Below are 21,439 nucleotides of genomic sequence, written 5' to 3'. Positions count from 1 at the left end.
GAGAAGTTTGGGAGATGTGCCCATAATTATGCTATGCAGTGTCTTCTCTGGCTAAGAATGGTCATGTGACTAAACTCTGCCCAATAACATGTGAACAGGTGTTCTGAGAAGATCCTTCAATAAAGGAGGGGCAAGCCATTCTTCCGCCTTTTTGATTTCCTGCTACCTGTAAAAGTCTTGTAATGGCTGGTGCTCTAGCAGCCATTTTGGACCATGAGGGGCCCTGAAAGGTGTGCACAGCAGAGCAGAGGATAGAAGGAGCCAGGGTTTCTGTTGATTGTGCAGCTGTGACATCGGCCTCAACTGCCCACCTCAGGACTCCTCTCACGTGACAGAATAAAGCTCTCCAGTATTTAAGCTTCTGTGGTTAAGCTCTGCTCCCGGCCGCTGAAGGAAGTTTCTAAATGATCCAACCCAAAATGAAACTTGCTTTCCCTTACGCTTCGGCAGATCCTATCCAGCTTTAAGCTCACCCTTCTGTTACCCCCTGCCCTTTTCTCTAAAAATGCCCAGTGTACTCTTGCTCTTTTCTTCTTAGTCCTATTCAAAATTATTTTGGGACAGTAGCTGCTAAACTCCTTCACACGAAGTTGTAAATGATCACTAAGTGTTACGATATAATTCCCAATCTGCCCTTCCAGGGGAATATGAATTATAAGTGTAGAAAAACAGTTAGGTTACAAGACTTAATCACCACTACTATAATGATAGGGCTTTATAAGTAAATTTGAAAATGTAGATTAAATGGACACTTTTCTAGAAAAACACATCTAACCAAAACCATCAAAGAAATTGAACCAGCAGTTACAAACCCATCTCTCTCCAAAACAAAAAGAAGCACCACCAAAAAGACAAAATCTGCAGCTACTGAATGTCTTCACAGCACAGTGTGACCAAACATTCAGGGGACGGATTATTACAGCATCACATGACCCGTCTCTGGGACAGAAAAATACTCTTGAGATTAGTCAGTAACCTTGATAGCAAAACCCAGATGAGGATGCTGTAAGCCTAAATCACCCAGAAAAGGACACGAAAAACTTCAAATATCAGCAACACAAATTCTTCAACATGTTACAAAATACTACCTCACTACTCAGTGGGATCTACCTCAGGAATGCAAAGATGGTTTAACATTGGGAATTCTAATAATGAAATTCACCCATTACTAGAGTAGGGGGTGGCAACAAATATATAGACATTGAAAAGGGAATGGGAGGGTATTCTGGGGGGGGGTCTGCCAAGCCCCTGCAGGTCACATGACAGGTCCTTGTGAAGGTTGTGTCTGCCTCCAGCAGGTTGGGTTACCTGTCTCTGCACTTGGATATTAGGGGGGCACTAACTTTACACCAAGTATCACTCCTGTTTCACTGTCCCAGGGAGTGTGCAGGTGGCAGAACCTGGGGTGCCTGGCAGGGTGCGAGAAGAGTACGCACCTTCACCACGGTGACCATGCCTTCATTGGTGACGGGGTCTGTGCGGACGCTGAAGTGCCCGGAGGGATCCCCACTGATGATGCGGTAAACGGCGTTCCAGTTTGGAGAGTGAGGCTGATCTCGGTCCATCACCGTGAGGTTTGCGACCACGGTCTCCACACGGTTTTCGGGGACCTCCCCTGCAAACTGCAAAACGGATGGAAAGAATGTTACAAACCCACGTTAAGTGTAAATATGTACAGAGAAGTGCACGTAGCATATGTGTGCAGCTCAATGAATGTTCACAAACAGGACACACCGTGTCAGCCCAGCTCAACGAATGTTCACAGACAGAACACACTGTGTCAGCCGCACCCAGATCAGGAATCAGAGAAGACAGGCTGCTCGGGGGTGCACAGGAGTGTGCGCTTCGTAGCACGGCTGCCGGGGCCCCACTGAAGCAGGCGTGCAGACCTGCCCGGCAGGTGCGTCAGCCTTGCAGCTGCGGCAGAGGGCCACTGATGGAGCAGCTTCAACAATGGGTCCTTCTTTTCATTCCTAGTCCCCACCCCAGACCCAGACCCCTTCCAGGTCCCAAAGTTTCCACCTGTACTGGCTGGATGGTGGCCCCGAAGATATGGCCACATCTCAATCCTTGGAACTGGAAATGCCCCCTTATAGGAAGAAGAGGTGCTGGAGGGAAGGATTCTGAGCCGGGGAGATTTTTCTGGATTATCCAGGTGGGAGCTAAATGCTACCACGTGCATCTTCAGAAGAGGGAGGCAGAGGGGATTTCGCAAAGAAAAGACACAGACACATTCAGAGGGGGGAGGCCATGGGAGATGGGGGCAGAGACTGGAGTGATGCCCCCACAAGCCCAGGAACACCAGGGTGGCCAGCAGAACCTGGAAGAGGCAGGAAGGGTTCTCCCTGGAGTCTTTAGAGGGAGCAAGACCCTGGTGATTTCAGACTGACAGAATCAATTCCTGTTGTTTCAAGCCCCCGTTTGTGGCCATTTGTTGCAGGAACCTCATAAGCTCATGCTGACTTCTGATTTGTTGTGGGAAACTTATAAGCTCATGCTGACTTTGGCATCAAAGATGAGTTCATCTGGATTTGTTCTTTCCACGAGTGGAACCTTCCAGCACTTGTGTCTGGCTTCTGCTCAGCACTGTGGCTGTGGGACTCCTTTGTGTTGCCACATGCAGCTGAGATGGCTGAGCAGTGCTCTGTGATGTGACAGTGCTGTGATCAGGTACCCTTCCTCCCAGGACGGGCGCTGGAGCGTCAGGACAGGGCTGTGCACATCTGCAGGCAGCTCTGCTCCCCTTCCACTGGGAGGGGAGTGTCCCTGGGTGGGAAGCCCCTGTGTCCTGGTGTGGGGCACTGTTAGGGGCTGAATAGTGTGTCCTGGAATTTCCGTGTTGAAGCCCTAAACCCCCAAGGCCTCCGAGTATGACTGTATTTGGAGATAGGGCTTTTAAGGAGGTGACTAAGTTAAAACAAGGCCGTCAGGGTGTCTGGGGCATTACCCAGGCCACCTTCGCACCTGCCCTCAGCCAGGAGGCAGGGAGGAGCCCTCGGGTGCAGCGAACAGAAACTTGCTCTGGGGTAACCTGAACACAGGAGCCTGACCTTCCAGGGCTGCAGGTGACTAGGCCCATCAGGGCAGGGCTCTGTCCTTCCCCTGCCTCCAGTGGTCAGGACCCTGCAGCTTGGCCTGGCCCTCTGGCTGCCTGAGAAGCACAGCTGTCCGTTCGGTAAGAGTCTTCCCGGGGTGCCCCTCCCCAGCTGACTTGTGCCGACGCTCCGTTGGCCAGGACAATGTCCCACGGCTACCACCAGCCCAAAGAAGGGAGCCTTGTGAGGTGGGAAAGGGAGAAGGGGTGGGAAACGGGCACTGGGGAGCCAGCCGACCGTGTCTGCCATAGGCGAGTCCTGCAAGGATAGAGAAGCACACAGAGGCCCTGAGGCGTCGGTTCTGGGCCCAGTCTCAGTGCCGGTGTGAGAGGAGGCTGTGAGATGACGCAGATTCATCCAACCCACAAGTGCCCCTTCAGCACGCCTCTGTCATGAGTGTGGAGGCCCCGTCAGACCAGTGGACAAAGACGTCAGGCGAACAAGGTCCGAGGACATACAGATGGCGACTGTCCCTGCTGGCCCAAGGCCTGTCTTCTCATCAATGAATGAAGGAATGAGTGATAGCCTTCATATAAATGCACAAAAATGAAATATGCTGGTCCCCTTTCCAGGCAGGAGCCAAGTCAACGTTCCGAAAAAGGATGGAGATGCAACAGAAGAATTCAGAGCCCACACCAACGGGCTGCCTTGTCAAGGATGGAAAAATATTCCAATTTAATCCCAGACAAGCACTGCGTCGTTTCTATTTCAAAAGCTCAGAGAAAGTCCTTTAATCAGGCTTCTTGACCTGGGGCTCTAAGCGGGGCTGAAAGCCCCACGGCCCGGCCCAGCTCTGGGTCTGGGAGGAAGGGCCCCGCCTGTCACCTGCAGGTGCAAGCACTCACATCCCGATACAATCACCTTGTTAGGAAGAAAAATTGTGGATTTACCCAAAGTGGGATCTCAGCCATGTCTGGGGAGCAGGATCCTTTCCTCACACGACGGCCACACTTAGCCATAGAAGATCGATTCTCAGGATTGGGAGGAACCGTCTTTGTTAAACTCCAGAGCGGACAGCTGCCGCCCCCACCGCTCCCAATGTCCAGTGTCGGTTGGAATCTCCTAGCTGTCTCTGCTCCTGAGCCAGGTGGCCGGAGCCCGGAGCCTGCAGCTGGGTACCCGGGGAGTCCTGGAGAGGCTGACCTGGCTGTAGAGGAGGGAGCTTCGGGGCTCACTCTGTCGTCCCTTCATCACACATGTTTTGAGTCGCCCAGGTGTCAGATCGTCCCCCAGCAGGACAGGGAGCTGGCATCGCCATGGGATGCACTGGGCTCTGAATTGCACAGCATCATGGCATGGGAGACAGTGCCTGCTGGGGGATGGCAGGGGCAACTCAGGCCATGGTTGGAGATCCATGTGTTCTAGGGGTGAGAACACGCCTGGGAGGGAGCTGCGTGCCTGATCTCAGCCCTGCGGTCCTTGGGTGCAAGAGGACAGCCCTTGCTGGGGCTGTGGCCACGTGGGGTCCTGGGCGGCCAGGTCCCAGGCAGAGGACCACTGCGGGGGGACATTCAAGGGAGCTTCGCTGAGGCCTGTGAATAAGTTCCAGGAGGGCCAGGGACTAGGCGGGAGGGGGCAGCCCTCCTCAGCCAGGGCTGTGCTACTGTGAGTCTAGGGGCTGACCTGGTGCCTGGGGGGCCTGGGGGTGGGCAGAGCTGTGAGGTGGAGCTGACAGTCCCCCTGGTGTCCTCAGGGAAGATGGCAGCTGGGCCACATTACACACTCGATGCTGGGACCATCTCCAAGCAGAGGTGGTGGCAGGAGGGCCTCAGGGCGGGGGGAGCTTTGCAGGCCTGGAGCAGGGAGGAGGGTGTCCCACCCCATCGTCAGTGAGGCAGGCAGGTGACCCCTGCAGTGGCTGGTGGAGGACTCAAGGCCAGTGAGCTCCCCTGCGAGATCCCCCTGACCCCGGGGATCTGAGTTTGCAAAATGTGCTGGGCGCCAGGACCCTGAGCCCTCTCCAGAGATGCCATGAATGCACAGACACTGCTCTGGCCAGGCTCCGCAGCACACACTGCTGGTGTCTGACACCTGGCCCTGGGCCATTCCCTCTGCTGGGGACACTGCCTTGCCCCAAAGCAGCCTGCCTGAATCTTGGGGTCACTTCTCCTTTCTTGAGTGAAAACCTCTGGCCTCCCCCAGGAGCCACGTGGCAGCCCTCGGTAGCTTCTGGCCTTCAGGATTCTGAGGGAGGGTTGACCAGGATCACGCCGCTCTGGTCCTGTGGCCATGTCACCCCAAGTTTCCTTAAGGGTTTGGTGGGATGAAGGGCTCTGGTCAGCTTGGTCTAGTGAGGCGCTGGCTGGAAGCCTATTTTTATAAATAAAGTTTTATTGACACCCAGCCACGCCCCATTCATTTACACATAGCCTGTGGCTGTTTTCCTGCCCCAACAGTGGCTTTGAGTCACGGTAACAGAGACAGCCTGACCACAGATGAAAATACTATCTGGTCCTTCACTGAAAATGGTTCAGATCCTTGTTTTCCAACCCTGAGGCCCCCGCCTCAATAACTGGTTTGAAATAGGCTAATGACCTAAGTCAGCCAATTAGCGGTCAGTTCTGGTGGTCCCTGCGTCTGGCCTGGACATGGTAACCACATGAACCTGAAGGTGTCGGGTTGGTGGGAGCTGCCATTTGCAGCCTGAGAACAAAACTGGCTGGAGGAAGCATGGCCCAGGGGAGCGTCACGGTGAGCTAGTGGAGCCTAGATGCAGCCACGCCTGAAGGGAGATTTTCCAAGACTTTTGAGCACTTGTGAAATGAGCCACTCTCTTTTTATTCAAGTTGCCAGGGTCAGCATAGTGGCCACCGGTGAGGCTTCCTGGCTCCCCTGTACCTTCTGAATTCCCTTCCTTATTTTCCAGAAATCCACTTTCCCGGCCTCCTCTACAGCCACAACCAGCTGACAGGCGGGTGACCTAGGACTTGCCAGGCAGGTGCAGCTGGATGTCTGTGGTTCAGAGGAGAGGTGGAGAGGGCCTGATCCTGGCAAGCTGCAGAGATGCCTGAGCTTTGGAGCCAGCAGAGGCAGAAGGTGGGGCCAGCACCCTTGCAGGCGGCAGGGGCAAGGCTCTTTCAGTGGTGGGGGCAGGAGGGCACCCTCCTGGTGGAGCAGCCATGCCTGATGCTCCCGGCCCCTTGGATTTCGTGGCCCCTCACACCCTCTGTATTGTCTGTCTTTGCTTACATGGCCAGGTGGGTCCTGGTGTTGTCTGCCTTTTTAGCGAGGGCCTGTCTGACGCTTCCCCACTCGCTACCGTCCTTCTGAGGAGCAGCGCGGCGTGCTCTGCATCCATTCCCTTGCAGACTTCTGAGTGAAGTTTAGACGAAGAATCTATTCTAATCATGCAAGTTTAATAAAGGTTCACAAAGAAGGCCTTCGCCGATAAATCTGGTTTAGGATTTTCTTATTAACCTTACCCTGGCCATAATGACTTTTAAATTTAATTTTTCAGATTTTCCTACACAAAGAAAGCCTCTCAGGCCCCTTGGGATGACATGGCAGCTATTTGGGAAAGGAGGAATTTTAAGAGCATCAGAATGGGATTTCTTGCCGCGACCGTAATCTAGAATTCAGCCGTGCACCCATCCCGAGAGGTGGGAGGATTTTGTCTTCCTACGAGGGCCTTCCAGCACAATCCCAGCTCCGAGGCAGAAACCGTGAGGTTCTCAGGGGAAGGTCACCATTCTCAAGAGGAGGCTTTGGGCAGGACCCCTGCAGCATAGCCAGTGTTTCAGGAAAACTCACCCAGCTGTTTCCTTATGATATCAGCGGGCGGTCAGGGCTGAGAGGGCCAAGCTCCATCCACATAATGTCCAGCAAGACCCTGGGCCTCCAAGGCACCGATGCTGGGGCCACGGTGGTCCTGTCCTCAGGGGGAAGTCCCACATCTGCCACACGGCAAGCGGCCACGTGGGAGGGAGTGGGAGGGAAGTTTTGTTCCCCACAGGAAGGTGGTTCCCTCTGTGACACGGGGAGGAGGGACCCCGTTCTTCAGGAGGCTGTGGGGTCAGGTGCGCTGGCACAGGCAGGGCACTCAGTGCAGCACCTGGCACAGGGCCGGTGCCCACCTGCTGCTGTGATGACCAAGGCTAAGGGTGGATTTCTGTGCCTGCAGCCGAGAGACCGGGGGGCACAAGGTTCAGACGAAGCTGACTTCTGGCTGGTGGGTGTGAGGACTCCGGCGCAGGCAGCCATTTCGTCAAGAAAGAAGGGGGCAGAGGAGAGAAGGAAGAGGCAGAAGCTGCCAGAGAAGCCCCAGGGAGAGCACAGGGCACACCCTGTCCCACGTCCTACCAGTTCTCAGCAGCTGCCTGGTGATTCCCACGCTCCACGACCATGATCTCCAGGTACCCCGAGGACTGGGAGCCCCATGAGAGAGCCCAGCCCCTGGCACCCTTGCGCCCCTTCCAGTGAGTCGCCATCGTGCTAATCCTCATGCCCCAAACATCCAATCCCCGGTGGAGGCCCCGATGACAGCTCCCGCCAGCTTGGTGTGGGTGGGGCTATGGGCCCTGCAGCCCACACTCTCGGGACTGGCTGCTGTCCCCGGCTGGGGCCAGCCCACAGGACACTGGCTTGGGAGAAGTCCCAGGGGCGGCCAGTCAGACGCCTCCAAAGCACCAAGAGAATCCACATTTGCAAGAGCAGAAATGCAAAACAGCTGGCAGTGGGCAGGGGCAGAGAGGAGAAGCTTGCGGGCCCTCACAGGAGACAGGCCTGTCCCAGACAGGGGGCTCCTTGGGCTCATGCTGGTAACAACCCCAGGGAAAGAGAATGACAGCATTTCGGGAGCAGGAGGCAGAGGGGATTCTATTATTGTTCCTGTTTTGCAGGTGATGAAACTGAGGCGCCAGGAGGCAACCTGCCCAAGGTCACCAGTGGTGGAAAGGGGTGCTGAGGCTGTGCTGGTCCCCTGGGGGCAGCCTCTCAGCCCCACATCCTGCTTGTCTTGAGAGGTCACTTTCATGGTTTTCATTTGGAACAGAGAATTATACATCCGCAAATGAGTAACAACTGCTCATCGTAGAAAAATTTGGTAGAAAAACCAACATTCACAGAAATAAAATATGTACATTTACTTTTTTTTATTATTATACTTTAAGTTCTGGGGTACCTGTGCACAATGTGCAGGTTTGTTACATATGTATACATGTGCATGTTGGTGTGCCGCACCCATTAACTCATCATTTACATTAGATATATCTCCTAAGGCTATCCCTCCCCACTCCCCACTCCCCACGACAGGCCCTGGTGTGTGATGTTCCCCACCCTGTGTCCAACTGATCTCATTGTTCATTTCCCACATATGAGTGAGAACATGTGGTGTTTGGTTTTCTGCTCTTGCGATAGCTTGCTGAGAATGATGGTTTCCAGCTGCATCCATGTCCCTACAAAGGACACGAACTCATCCTTTTTTATGGCTGCATAGTATTCCACGGTGTATATGTGCCACAATTTCTTAATCCAGTCTGTCACTGATGGACATTTGGGTTGATTCCAAGTCTTTGCTATTGTGAATAGTGCCGCAATAAACATACGTGTGAATGTGTCTTTACAGCAGCATGACTTATAATCCTTTGGGTATATACCCAGTAATGGGATGGCTGGGTCAAATGGTATTTCTAGTTCTAGATCCTTGAGGAATTGCCACGCTGTCTTCCACAATGGTTGAACTAGTTTACAGTCCACCAACAGTGTAAAAGTGTTCCTATTTCTCCACATCCTCTCCAGTACCTGTTGTTTCCTGACTTTTTAATGATTGCCATTCTAACTGGTGTGAGATGGTATCTCATTGTAATCCTAGCTCGTGAGTAGCTGGGATTACAGGCACCTGCCATCATGCCTAGCTAAGTTTTGTATTTTGTAGAGATGGGGTTTCACCATGTTGGCCAGGTTGGTCTTGAACTCCTGACCTCAGGTGATCTGCCCGCCTCGGCCTCCCAAAGTGTTGGGATTACAGGAGTGAGCTACCATGCCTGGCCTTACAGATTTTAAATATGTAGATTAACCTCTGAGGAGCAGGGGCTGTGACTGCTTTGGTTTTCGCTGTAGCTGTCCTACACCCTGGCATAGGGAGTGCCCAGTGCAGGGTGAAATGAATTAATGCATGAATGTGCAAACATAATGAACAAGGCCTGGCACGTGGCACACAAAGTTTCATAAGAGATTTACTTTTTAATTCAATGCTAATACTATGTGTGACTTCTTCTTTTTTTTTTTTTTTTTTCTTGAGACAGTCTTGTTCTGTTGCCCAGGCTGGAGTTTAGTGGCATGATCATAGCTCACTGCAGCCTCCAACACCTGGGCTCAAGTGATCCTCCTGCCTCGGCCTCCCAAGTAGCTGGAGCTATAGGCCTGCGCCACCTCTGCTGTGTGTGAGATTTTTAATCAGCTCTCTGAGGCAGGTGGTGATGAGGCACTGACCTCATACTTACAACGTCTGCGATGCTAGACTCTTCCTCCTTCAAATATTCCCAAAATGACACCAATGTAGCCTCTTTGCTTAGGTGAAGTCAGGGTTCGACAACAAGCCTGTGGCCCGAATCTGTCCCTTGCTTTTGTAAATAAAGTTTTACTGGGACATGGCCACACCTGCTAGCTTGTGTTTTGTCTGTGGTTGTTTTTGTCCTACAATGGCAGCGTTTCGGAGTTGCCATGGAGACCTTCCAGCAGCCAGAGGCAAACAGTTACTCTCCAGACCATTCAAGAAAAGGCGTGTCTGCCCCTGTGTCAATGGCAGCTCATTTGCCTGCAAATCCCTGGGAACGTGGGGCCCTGCACGCTCCTCTATGGATCTGCCCTTGCACCCCTGGAACAAGCACAGGAGCGGTTCTGCTACGTGGTGGCCGCATGCCCCAGGGAATGGCTGGCATTTAGGGCCCTGCCCATAGCCCCCAGGTCTCCGTGGCTGGTGAAGGGCAGAGCGAGGCTGCTCCTCCTCTAATGGAGGCCCCCGGGGTCCTGGTTTCAGAGGCCCAGGCTTGACCTTTTCTGCCTCTGCATTGCTCAACCATTTGTGCTGCCTGACCTGCTCTGAAAACGGCCATCCGCAACGCATCCATGCCCGCCGGGGACCCGCCTTTTGTGACTTTGGAACTCCAAGGACTGAACACGTCATGGTTTGAATTTCCATCAGTTGCTGGAAGCCAGAAGGTGCCCCTGGCTCCAGGCCGCTCCTCAGGTGTGACACGCAGGATGGCGTCTTGGTGATTTGCTGCTGTACTTAATTTCTGTCTGTCCCTCCCACATCCAGTTTCCCGGCAAAAGACTAGTGGCAGTGACTCAATATCTCATGAAGACGAGCCACGGCCGACTGCGAACTTTGCTCCCTCGTCTGACGGACAGTAGTGCCACCGAGGCCCAGCTTTGTCTCCTGGAAGGCTCAGGACCTCCTTTTGCCTCTTCCCACGGAGCAGGTCTGAATGAGCAGAAACGGGACTCTGCCGCTGCCCTCGTCACCCCAGCCCCGTGGGCCAGCATAGGATCGACGCTTTCACCGAGGTGCTGCTTGCTCAGAAGCGTCTGCCTGGTCCTAATGAGGCCTTGGCGTTCCCAGCCACCTGGCGTTGGGTGCTGCTTCTTCCGGTCGGAGCCTGGTGTGGACAACGGCATCCAACTGGAGGGACGCGCCCGAGCCTGGTGTGGACAACGGCATCTAACTGGAGGGACGTGCCCGAGCCTGGTGTGGACAAGGACATCTAACTGGAGGGACGTGCCCGAGCCTGGTGTGGACAAGGGCATCCAACTGGAGGGACGTGCCCGAGCCTGGTGTGGACAAGGGCATCCAACTGGAGGGACGTGCCCGAGCCTGGTGTGGACAACGGCATCCAACTGGAGGGACGTGCCCGAGCCTGGTGTGGACAACGGCATCTAACTGGAGGGACGTGCCCGAGCCTGGTGTGGACAACGGCATCTAACTGGAGGGACGTGCCCGAGCCTGGTGTGGACAAGGGCATCCAACTGGAGGGACGTGCCCGAGCCTGGTGTGGACAAGGGCATCTAACTGGAGGGACGTGCCCGAGCCTGGTGTGGACAACGGCATCCAACTGGAGGGACGTGCCCGAGCCTGGTGTGGACAACGGCATCTAACTGGAGGGAAGCACCCGAGCCTGGTGTGGACAAGGGCATCCAACTGGAGGGACGTGCCCGAGCCTGGTGTGGACAAGGGCATCCAACTGGAGGGACGTGCCCGAGCCTGGTGTGGACAACGGCATCCAACTGGAGGGACGTGCCCGAGCCTGGTGTGGACAACGGCATCTAACTGGAGGGACGTGCCCGAGCCTGGTGTGGACAACAGCATTTAACTGGAGGGACGTGCCCGAGCCTGGTGTGGACAAGGGCATCCAACTGGAGGGACGTGCCCGAGCCTGGTGTGGACAAGGGCATCTAACTGGAGGGACGTGCCCGAGCCTGGTGTGGACAACGGCATCCAACTGGAGGGACGTGCCCGAGCCTGGTGTGGACAACGGCATCTAACTGGAGGGACGTGCCCGAGCCTGGTGTGGACAAGGGCATCTAACTGGAGGGACGTGCCCGAGCCTGGTGTGGACAACGGCATCCAACTGGAGGGACGTGCCCGAGCCTGGTGTGGACAACGGCATCTAACTGGAGGGAAGCACCCGAGCCTGGTGTGGACAAGGGCATCCAACTGGAGGGACATGCCCGAGCCTGGTGTGGACAAGGGCATCCAACTGGAGGGACGTGCCCGAGCCTGGTGTGGACAACGGCATCCAACTGGAGGGACGTGCCCGAGCCTGGTGTGGACAACGGCATCTAACTGGAGGGAAGCACCCGAGCCTGGTGTGGACAAGGGCATCCAACTGGAGGGACATGCCCGAGCCTGGTGTGGACAAGGGCATCCAACTGGAGGGACGTGCCCGAGCCTGGTGTGGACAAGGGCATCCAACTGGAGGGACGTGCCCGAGCCTGGTGTGGACAAGGGCATCCAACTGGAGGGACGTGCCCGAGCCTGGTGTGGACAAGGGCATCCAACTGGAGGGACGTGCCCGAGCCTGGTGTGGACAACGGCATCCAACTGGAGGGACGTGCCCGAGCCTGGTGTGGACAACGGCATCTAACTGGAGGGACGTGCCCGAGCCTGGTGTGGACAACGGCATTTAACTGGAGGGACGTGCCCGAGCCTGGTGTGGACAAGGGCATCCAACTGGAGGGACGTGCCCGAGCCTGGTGTGGACAAGGGCATCCAACTGGAGGGACGTGCCCGAGCCTGGTGTGGACAACGGCATCCAACTGGAGGGACGTGCCCGAGCCTGGTGTGGACAACGGCATCTAACTGGAGGGACGTGCCCGAGCCTGGTGTGGACAAGGACATCTAACTGGAGGGACGTGCCCGAGCCTGGTGTGAACAACGGCATCTAACTGGAGGGAAGCGCCCGAGCCTGGTGCTCGTGCCCAGCCGGAGCTCAGCGGATCCATCACTGTGACGAGCACAGCTGAGTGCCGGCCCTGACGGCTCCTGTCCAGCTGGGGTGTGGTCTGCAGCGCCCGCCACGGGGCTGGGAGCCACCTGGGGACACAGCCGGCCGCAGTTCCTCCGTTCTGTGATTGCTTGCTTTGGAAAATCGATAGTGTAAACCTACAAACCACAGCTCCTTTGGATGTTACAATGTCATTGCTTTTTGGAATTTAGTTTTCTATTCAGTAAAACAATGATGATTTCTGCTGAGTTCTGAATTCACAAATCAGAATTGTTGGATCCGTGGCTCTTGTGACCAGAAGGAAGTTGCAGGCGGTTTTTCTTCTTCCTCCTCGTCCTCCTCCTCCTCTTCCCTTTACAGACAGGAGCTTTGGGGGCAGCAGGGGGGTGTGGGGGGGTGGCAGAGCCCGCTTGCCTGAGCCTCTGCTCCCGCCTTGCAGCGCTGCTATGAGGGACAAAAAAGTGCTCCCTGCAACGCCCGCTTGAGGGAAAGAACCAGCCATTTAGCTCAAAATTAACTGGAACCCCCCTTTTGGGCTTTTGGGTCCATAGGCCAGGTTGGCTTTCTCCCTTCCCAGAAAGGACACAGAGGTTGACCCATCTTCTTACCCCGGATTGGAGCACAACTGCAGGCAGCAGCTTGTCTGTGCCAGGGTGAGGGACACAATTGCTATCAATCGTCATTATTAATCATACAACAGCCACAGTGGCCATATTATTGCTGTTCTACTCATTGGATCTTTCTTTGAGTCAGGTATGCTGCCAAGGGACTGATATCTGGGAACACTCGGTCTTCACACACCCATCAGGCAGGAACAGATGAGGAGACAGAGGCACAGAAGACTCTGCAACTTGCCCAAGGCCAACAACTGGTCAGTGGTGGAGCCAGGCTTGAAGCTGGGGAGTCTGGCCCAGCGCCCACCCCCAGCCCCTGGGTCCCACCTCTCCCAAGCAGCTTGGACAGGCGGGTCTAGGGAGGCCTGAGAGACTGGCGGGAGCACTGTGGCTGGGAGGACTGAAGTCTTGACCCCCAGACCGAGGGACCCCAGGTTTCTGTGTGTCCCGGCCTTAGGGTTGTCCTTCCCAGTCCGTGGCTCCCCCATGTCTCTGGACCGACATCCTGTTGGTCCCTGCCCCAGGATGGGCCCAGACTTGGGCTCTCAGAAACACCCCCTCTGCAGCTGTCTCTAGGAAGCCGTTCCTGGTGGGAGGAGCAAGGAGGCGGGAGGTGATGTCAGGCGGGCGGGAGCTCCTGGTCCCCGCAGCTGCCACCTTTGTGCTCGGAAAAGCTGGCTCCGATTAATTATTTATGGCCGAGGCTTGCACAGAACACCCAAGCATAATTAAGGGCACTGAGTCCATTCTGATTTTCAGATACCCGATTCTTGTGCTCAGGACTCACGCTGAATTGTAATTTCTCCCCTTCTTCTGTAGAAGTCAGGGACTCACAGGGCTTGGCCAGGGTGGGTGTGCAGCCGGGCGTGAGGGGCCGGGGATCTGTGGGTGAGAGCTGCCCTGGGCCAGCCCAGCCAGTCCCCCTGCCGAGGTTGGCCAGTAGTCTGTCTATCCTGCAGAGCTGGGGCTGCCCTTCCTCCCGGTCAGGAGTGTCACTTCTGAGGAGGGACCGCAGGTCGCATCCTCAGGCGGCTTGGGGCGGGAACTTCCAGAAGGACCTCAAAAACATGAGGGCCACAGACCCATAGACCCCAGGGCTCCTAAGTTCAGCTGACACCCCTGCCTCTGGCAAAACCATTTTTAACCCCTTTGAGAGAAAAATCTGTATTTCCACATCAACTGTGATAACCAGGTACTGGCTGAGCCAGGCACGTCCTAAATGCTGGGGACCCACTCATCCTGCCCTTGGAGAGCCTGTGGGGAAACCAGCACGACTCCCTTCCCTCTTATTTAAAAAATATTTAACCTGATTTTATTCACACTTGCCTTGGGATGGGGAATAGATCATTCACAATGACAAAGTACAAAATATGTCTTATCATGGATGCATTTTAAATGACAACAATAATATACCTTAATAATTTCTACCACCCTCTTCTTTTTTTTTTTTGAGACAGAGTCACTCTCTCTCCTAGGCTGGAGTGCAGTGGTGTGATCTTGGCTCACTCTAACCTCTGCCGCCCATGTTCAAGCAATTCTCTGCCTTAGCCTCCTGAGTAGCTGGGATTACAGGTGCATGACATCACACCTGGGTAATTTTTTTTTTTTTTTTTGTATTTTTAGTAGAGATGGGTTTCACATCTTGGCCAGGCTAGTCTTGAAATCCTGACCTCGTGATCCACCTCCTTGACCTCCCAAAGTGCTGGGATTACAGGCGTGAGCCACCGTACCTGGACCTCCCTCTACCATTTGGGGAAACTGCGCTGAGAAGGTTTTGGTGACATTGCTACAAGCCCCTCACCTTTGAAAGGCCAAAACGGACAGGATGCCAGGTCTGTTAAAGCTGGAACCATGTCTGCTCACCACCCATCTCCATGTCCCTGGGATGGGGGCCTGGGGCACCACCCGTGGCATTTTTAGAGCAGATTTATGTTGCTGAAGTCTTCAACTTCCACATAGATCAGCAGTGCTCCTGATGACACCTTGAGATGGGATTAATTCTAGGTGGAAAGCAGGGATAAAATCCTGCTGCTTGGCCGGGCGTGGCGGCTCACGCCTGTAATCCCAGCACTTTGGGAGGCCGAGACGGGCGGATCACGAGGTCAGGAGATCGAGACCATCCTGGCTAACATGGTGAAACCCCGTCTCTACTAAAAAAATACAAAAAAACTAGCCAGGCGAGGTGGCGGCGCCTGTAGTCCCAGCTACTTGGGAGGCTGAGGCAGGAGAATGGTGGGAACCCGGGAGGCGGAGCTTGCAGTGAGCTGAGATCCGGCCACTGCACTCCAGCCTGGGCGACAGAGCGAGACTCCGTCTCAAAAACAAAACAAAACAAAACAAAAAAAGAAATCCTGCTGCTCAGAGAGGTCCAGCGATCCGACCTTGGCTACGCAGCTGGCAGGAACCAAGAGGAGGGCTAGTGCTGGGCTTCCTGACGCCAGGGGGCCCTCCCTGTGGGCATGTGTGTGGGTGGGGGGATGGGCTGGAGGAAGGCCTGTGGTGCCAGATCTCCAGGGTCGCCCTGTGCTGGCTGGACCTGTCCCTGAGAACTTCACTGCAGGACCCATGCAGTGGTCCTGCATAGGAGGCCTTGGGGCAGGGTCTGAAGCTTGTGTCCTCTGTGGCCACCAGCTTCTAGCACAGCAGACCCCACGCTCACCTGCTGGAGGCAGTGCTGAGGGCCGAGGGTCCCTGCTCAGCCTCACGTGGGCAGTGCAGCCATGCTCAGAGCCAGTGAAGGGAAAATAACTTTTAATTAACATTTAGGACTCAGAACTGGATCATGCAAATCCCCTGCATCTCTGTAGCTTCTGCTGATTGTTCTTGATTAGGCTTGGTAAAAATAGCCTGGCGGCATGCGCAGCAGCGTGGCTGGCCCTCGCCATCCTGCTGGCCCCTTTGCCTGCTCCATCCCACGGTGAGGCATGGACAGTGTCCTGGGGCTCCTGCCTGTCACTCATCTTCAGAAGGACACACCAAGGGCCGTCCTAACCCCGAGTACTTACAGACACCCCTTCCCCATGACCATGTGACCCAGTCACCTGGAAAAGCCACCCCAGGGTGGAGGGGACCCTCCCTGCCAGGGTCATTCATCCATTGTCCACTCACTAGCACGTCATCTCGCCGGCCTGACCAATGCAGCAGACTGCGGATCCTCTCCCAGCCTGTATTAGACCGGGAGGTGCTGTGGACACTGGCTGAGAAGCACCTAGACATATCTGCGTACTCCTCAAGAGATGCCATTTCCCTGCCCCGTGATCTGGGGCCTGGGACCTGCCTGAGGCCCTCTGGAACCAAGAATGGACAATGGCCCAACTCTGGGAGGTGCATGAGGCTGCAGTAGCCTGTGCTTAGCCATTGGAAAAGCACAGGGATGTGTCTCTCTAATAAATGCCATGGGGACCCTCTGCCCCAGTCCCAGGAGGAGCAGCCCCAGGGTGGTGTGGCCGGTCAGCAGTGGCCGTGAGGGTAGCTCAGTGCCGAGGGCTGCTCAGTGCTGATCAGTGCGGGTGGCTGGTTGGTGCTGGTGGCTTGTTAGTGCTGGTCAGTACTGGTTGCTGGTCATTTTTGGTCAGTGCTGGTAAATGCTGGAGGCTGGTCAGTGCTGGTGGCTGGTCAGTGCTGGTCAGTGCTCATGCTGGTCAGTGCTTGTGGCTGGTCCACTAGGTCTAGAAGGGCCTCTGCCTTGGCTTCCCAGAGTCTCGGGAGGGGGACCAGAGACGAGGGGTAGGGCTTGCAATGGAATGATGGGATTCTCTGAATTTCGGGATTTAGGACCACAGTTCCCCTTGTTTAACTTCTGCCCCCCAACATCTCAGAGAATCAGGTCATCCCCACCTTTTGTTCAAGGGGACACAGAGGCAAGAATTCTCCCCTGCAATGTGCTTCAAGTTGCCTTGAGCCAAATGCAGAATTCCGTCGGGGGCTCAGTGTGACTCCTGGGCTGGCCGTTTTCAGAGGCATGTGCAGGTCAGAGACATACTGCGGTTCTCCGTCTTCCTTCACAGGGATGCCGGCTCCAAGAAGGGCAGAGACACCTGCTCCACACAATGTGCGTCACCTTCTCCCCTCCCTCCCTGCCATCACTTCCTTTTCTTTCTTGGAGTCAGGGAGGAAGGACAGCTGGGGCTGCCTGGCCAGCTGTGTGGGTGCAGCCCGGCTGCGCTCTTGGGCCTGGACGTTATTATTCTGCAGGGCCCTGGGGTTAGCAGCTGCTTCCCCTATGTCCAGACTCCCCGGGAGCCTGGCCCTGAGCTTTTCCTGCCCGTTGCTCATTGGCCGGAAGAGAGCAAATAGAGACTGAAGCCAAGAGAGAAGGGGGTGTTTTCCAAACCATCTGAACGCCTTCCTGGCCAATTGTATGAGAGCTGTTGCATCCTGGGGCTGCGCCCTGTTAAATGCTCCTCAGGCTCCTGGTTGCCCTGGCTGCTTGCTGCCTGGGACTCACTGCCAGGAGCCTGAGGGCGCGCCTGGAGCATCCCGGCCCTGCCGCAGTGGTGCTGAGCTGGCTTCCTTCGCTGTGATCTGCCATCTTCCCACCAGATGGCGCTGTGTGCTCACGGCCACCCCCTCCTGGTGCAGCTGCGCCTGGGGCCCGGGATGCAGGACGCAGGAGGCCCAGATGCAGGATGGGTGCCGTGGTGAGGGGCTCTGGCCTTGAGTTGCCTTCTCAGCAAGCCGGCCTACCCACAGGGAGGAGCGTCTCCCTCCTGACCCCATCCCTTCCCGTCCTTGCTCCTGACCCCATCCCTTCCCGTCTCCCTCTTAGCCTTCCGCAGCCCAGAGTCCTCATCTGTCATTGGGTTAGTCGGGGTTGGCTGGGATCAGAGGCTGGCTCTGCACCCTGGCCGCACCCTGGGGCCCAAGGGGCAGCTCCACAGGTGCAGCTGGTGCTGCTGCTGTCATTGCTATCATGTCATTGCTATCATGATTGACACACAGCTCTGTGGGGGCCTAGGCCTGGGGGAGAAGCGGGTGATATGGTTGTAGGGGCAGAGAAAACCCTGAGATCCTGGCATCTCGGGGTCACGGTCACTCTGGGAGCCCTTGCTGACCCTCCCCTCTGCACGTCGCAGCCTGGTGCCTTAAACCTTCCTAGAGGGGTTCCCGGGGCTGGGCCACGTGCCTGTGATATCTGCACTGCTACAGGGGCCCAAAATGACAGCTTGGGGACACAGTGTTGCACCCCACGGACCCAGGGAGTCACCACAGAGGGTCCTGGTTGAAGAGAAGGGCAACAGCCGAGGCTGGGACCTCCCCAGATCGCCGGGCAGCAGGGAAGTGGGGCCATCGAATGTCTGTCGGCGCGGTGGCCTCTGCAGATTTCAAGGGAAGGGCCCCTCCTGGTGGTGCAGCTGCCCTGCTGGAATCCAGAGGAAGCGGGGGCCGCATGCCTTACAGCCCTGTCTCTACCATGTTCCCACCAGACAGAGTTTGGCCCCCTGTGAACTGGGGGCTCAGGACCTCGCAGTGGACTTTCAACAACATTCAGTGAGTGGTCACTCAGGTCCCAAGCAGCCGGTATGGGGCCCAGTCACGACCCCCTTTCTGCCAACAGCGGGCCATAGAGGGTCGGCCAAGTTCCACATACAGGATGGACCCGCCATGCCAACGCTCCATCTGGGCATCCCCCAAGAAGGTCCCACACGCACGCCTCCCAAAGTGGCAGTAACATCAGCCCAAACAGTACCAGTTAACTCCTCCAGACATCACAGAGATGCCTCCCAGGTGGCAACCGACCTCCGCCGCAGGTCCCCTCCCTGGCTGAGCCCTGGCCTCTCCCCTACTGCGCACACCAGGAGTGGAGCCACTCCACACAGCAGCCCCCACTGCCCAGGGCCTTTCTTACATGCTACCTGCCAAGCACCCATCAGACAGAGCTGCAGAGACAGAGGGAGCTGCGCCGCACGTCAGTGCATTCCTGCCCTGCACAGGCCATGCATCACTGGGCGGCTTCGAGGGACTCACCGTGCTGGCGGTAAATTCTGGCGGGTTGTCATTCACATCTGTCACCGTGATGATGGCTGTGGCTGTGTTTGAGAGGCCATAGTTGAGATTTCCTTCCATGTCTGTGGCCTGAACGATGACTGTGTACTGCTGAACTTTCTGGAAGGGAGACACCAGTTGAGAAAGAACAGAGAATCAGTTTGGGTTTTAATTGACAGGGTACTTATGGAAAGAAATCTGTTCACAGGAACTGAGTTCCTGGAGCCAGTTCTCTTTCATCGGGGGCTATGTGCTGGGCGCAGGGCCTTCTCCAAGCCTCCTGGATGACACTGTCTGTCGGAGTAAGTTTCTCCTCCCCTCGCCATGGCTTAAGGTGTGGCATGAAGAGGTTTGCTTGTGTTTTCGTCTCTGTGGTCCTGCCATTAATAGGGGTAGATCACGTTTGGTGCCAAGATAGAAGGGAGGAGAACAGGAGAACAGGGGAGAAGGGAGGAGAACAGGGGAGCTCAGAGGGCGCTGGGGTTGCATTCGGTCTGGAAAACCAAGCGGGGAGTTTGCAAAGGGAGGGATGCCCCACAGACCCGGGTCAGGAGGGACCTCGTTTCTTGAGTGTCTACCTTGTCCAGCTGAACTACGGGTCAGACATTCAAATGGGAAGAAAAGACAAACCCTTGCCTTCTCTTTGCAGGTGTGGAGATGCAAGCATGCTCTCTGCTGGAAAACGCAGTCCTGACAGGGCAGTTTACTGCGCAGGCGCAGGTGTGAGCTTCAAATGGCAAATAAGGCTTGGCGGGATGAGTGCATTGAAGGAGTCTCATGGCCTTTCTCTGCAGAGCCCTTGCTGGGAGTCCGTCAGTGCCAAAATCCCTGAGCTGGCAGAGGTGGCTTTTCCACACCTCTGCTCTGACCCAGAGGCATGAACTTCTGAGGTGACAGCTGAGGACAAGCTTGTGGGCAGCTCCCTGAGGACAAGCTTGTGGGCAGCTCCCTGCTGGGACCACAGCCCGCCTCTCACCAGTACCATTAGGGGAGGGGATTCTGGGGACCAAAGCAAAAAAGGGACCCTGTGAAAAGCTCTCCAAGTGACAAACAACCCTGAGTCTTGCTTCTCTAAGAGGTTAAGGGAGAAGACCAGTTCCTAGCAGTGTGATTCAGTGAAACACGCTCAAGTTCCATAAACTGGCTCCATAAGGAATTACCAACAGCAGATGGTCACCAATATTTTCTCTTTCCAACCATCATCCATCCATCTCTCCACCCAGCCACGCACCCCCTGATCCACCATCCGTGCATTCACCCATCCATCCATCTATCCATCCACTCACCCACACATCCATCTATCCATCCACTTACCCAACCATCCACTATCCCTCTATCTGCCCCACATCCATCTATCCATCCACCCACTCACCCATCTACCATCCCTGTATTCACGCACCCATCCACCATCCCACAATTCACTCACCCATCCATCTATCCATCCACCCACCTACCCATCCACCATCCCTCTACTCATCCGCCAATCCACCTATCCCTCTATTCACCCACCCATCCATCTATCCATCCACCCACCCCTCCATCCACCATCCCTCTATTCACCCACCCATCCATCTATCCATCCACCCACCCCCCTCCATCCACCATCCCTCTATTCACCCACCCATCCATCTATCCATCCACCATCTCTCTATTCACACACCCATCTACCATCCCTCTGTTCACCCATCCATCCATCTATCCCTCTCTTCATCCACCCATTCATTTATCCATCCACCCACCAAACCACCATCCCTGTATTCACCCACCCATCCATCTATCCCTCTATTCACCCACCCATCCATCTATCCATCCACTCACCCCTCCATCCACCATCCCTCTATTCACCCACCCATCCATCTATCCATTCACCCACCCCTCCATCCACCATCCCTCTATTCACCCACCCATCCATTTATCCTTCCACCCACCCAGCCATCCACCATCCCTCTATTCACCTACCCATCCATCTATCCCTCTATTCACCCACCCATCCATGTATCCATACACTCACCCCTCCATCCACCATCCCTCTATTCACCCACCTATCCATCTATCCATCCACCATCTCTCTATTCACGCACCCATCCATCTATCCATCCACTCACCCACCCATCTACCATCCCTCTGTTCACCCATCCATCCATCGATCCCTCTATTCATCCACCCATTCATTTATCCATCCACCCACCAAACCACCATCCCTGTATTCACCCACCCATCCATCTATCCCTCTATTCACCCACCCATCCATCTATCCATCCACTCACTCCTCCATCCACCATCCCTCTATTCACCCACCCAT

General features: G+C 55.5%; 1 protein-coding gene across 2 annotated transcripts in view; it reads right to left on the bottom strand.

Annotated features, from left to right (window-relative positions):
• The window catches only part of CDH4 (cadherin 4), a 687,747-nt gene that overhangs the window by 24,644 nt on the left and 641,664 nt on the right, over positions 1-21,439 (bottom strand). For both annotated transcript variants that reach the window (XM_005569504.5, XM_065523362.2), the window contains 2 exons: positions 19,120-19,257; positions 1,437-1,622 (listed from right to left, as the gene is read on the bottom strand). In XM_005569504.5, coding sequence (XP_005569561.3) covers positions 1,437-1,622; positions 19,120-19,257 — 324 coding nt within the window. The remainder of the gene's footprint in view (positions 1-1,436; positions 1,623-19,119; positions 19,258-21,439) is intronic.

This window comes from Macaca fascicularis, chromosome 10, assembly GCF_037993035.2.
Source record: "Macaca fascicularis isolate 582-1 chromosome 10, T2T-MFA8v1.1".
NCBI classification, from domain to species: Eukaryota; Metazoa; Chordata; class Mammalia; order Primates; family Cercopithecidae; genus Macaca; species Macaca fascicularis.
Note: the sequence above shows the minus strand (reverse complement) of the source record. Positions and strands in the feature narration are given on the sequence as shown.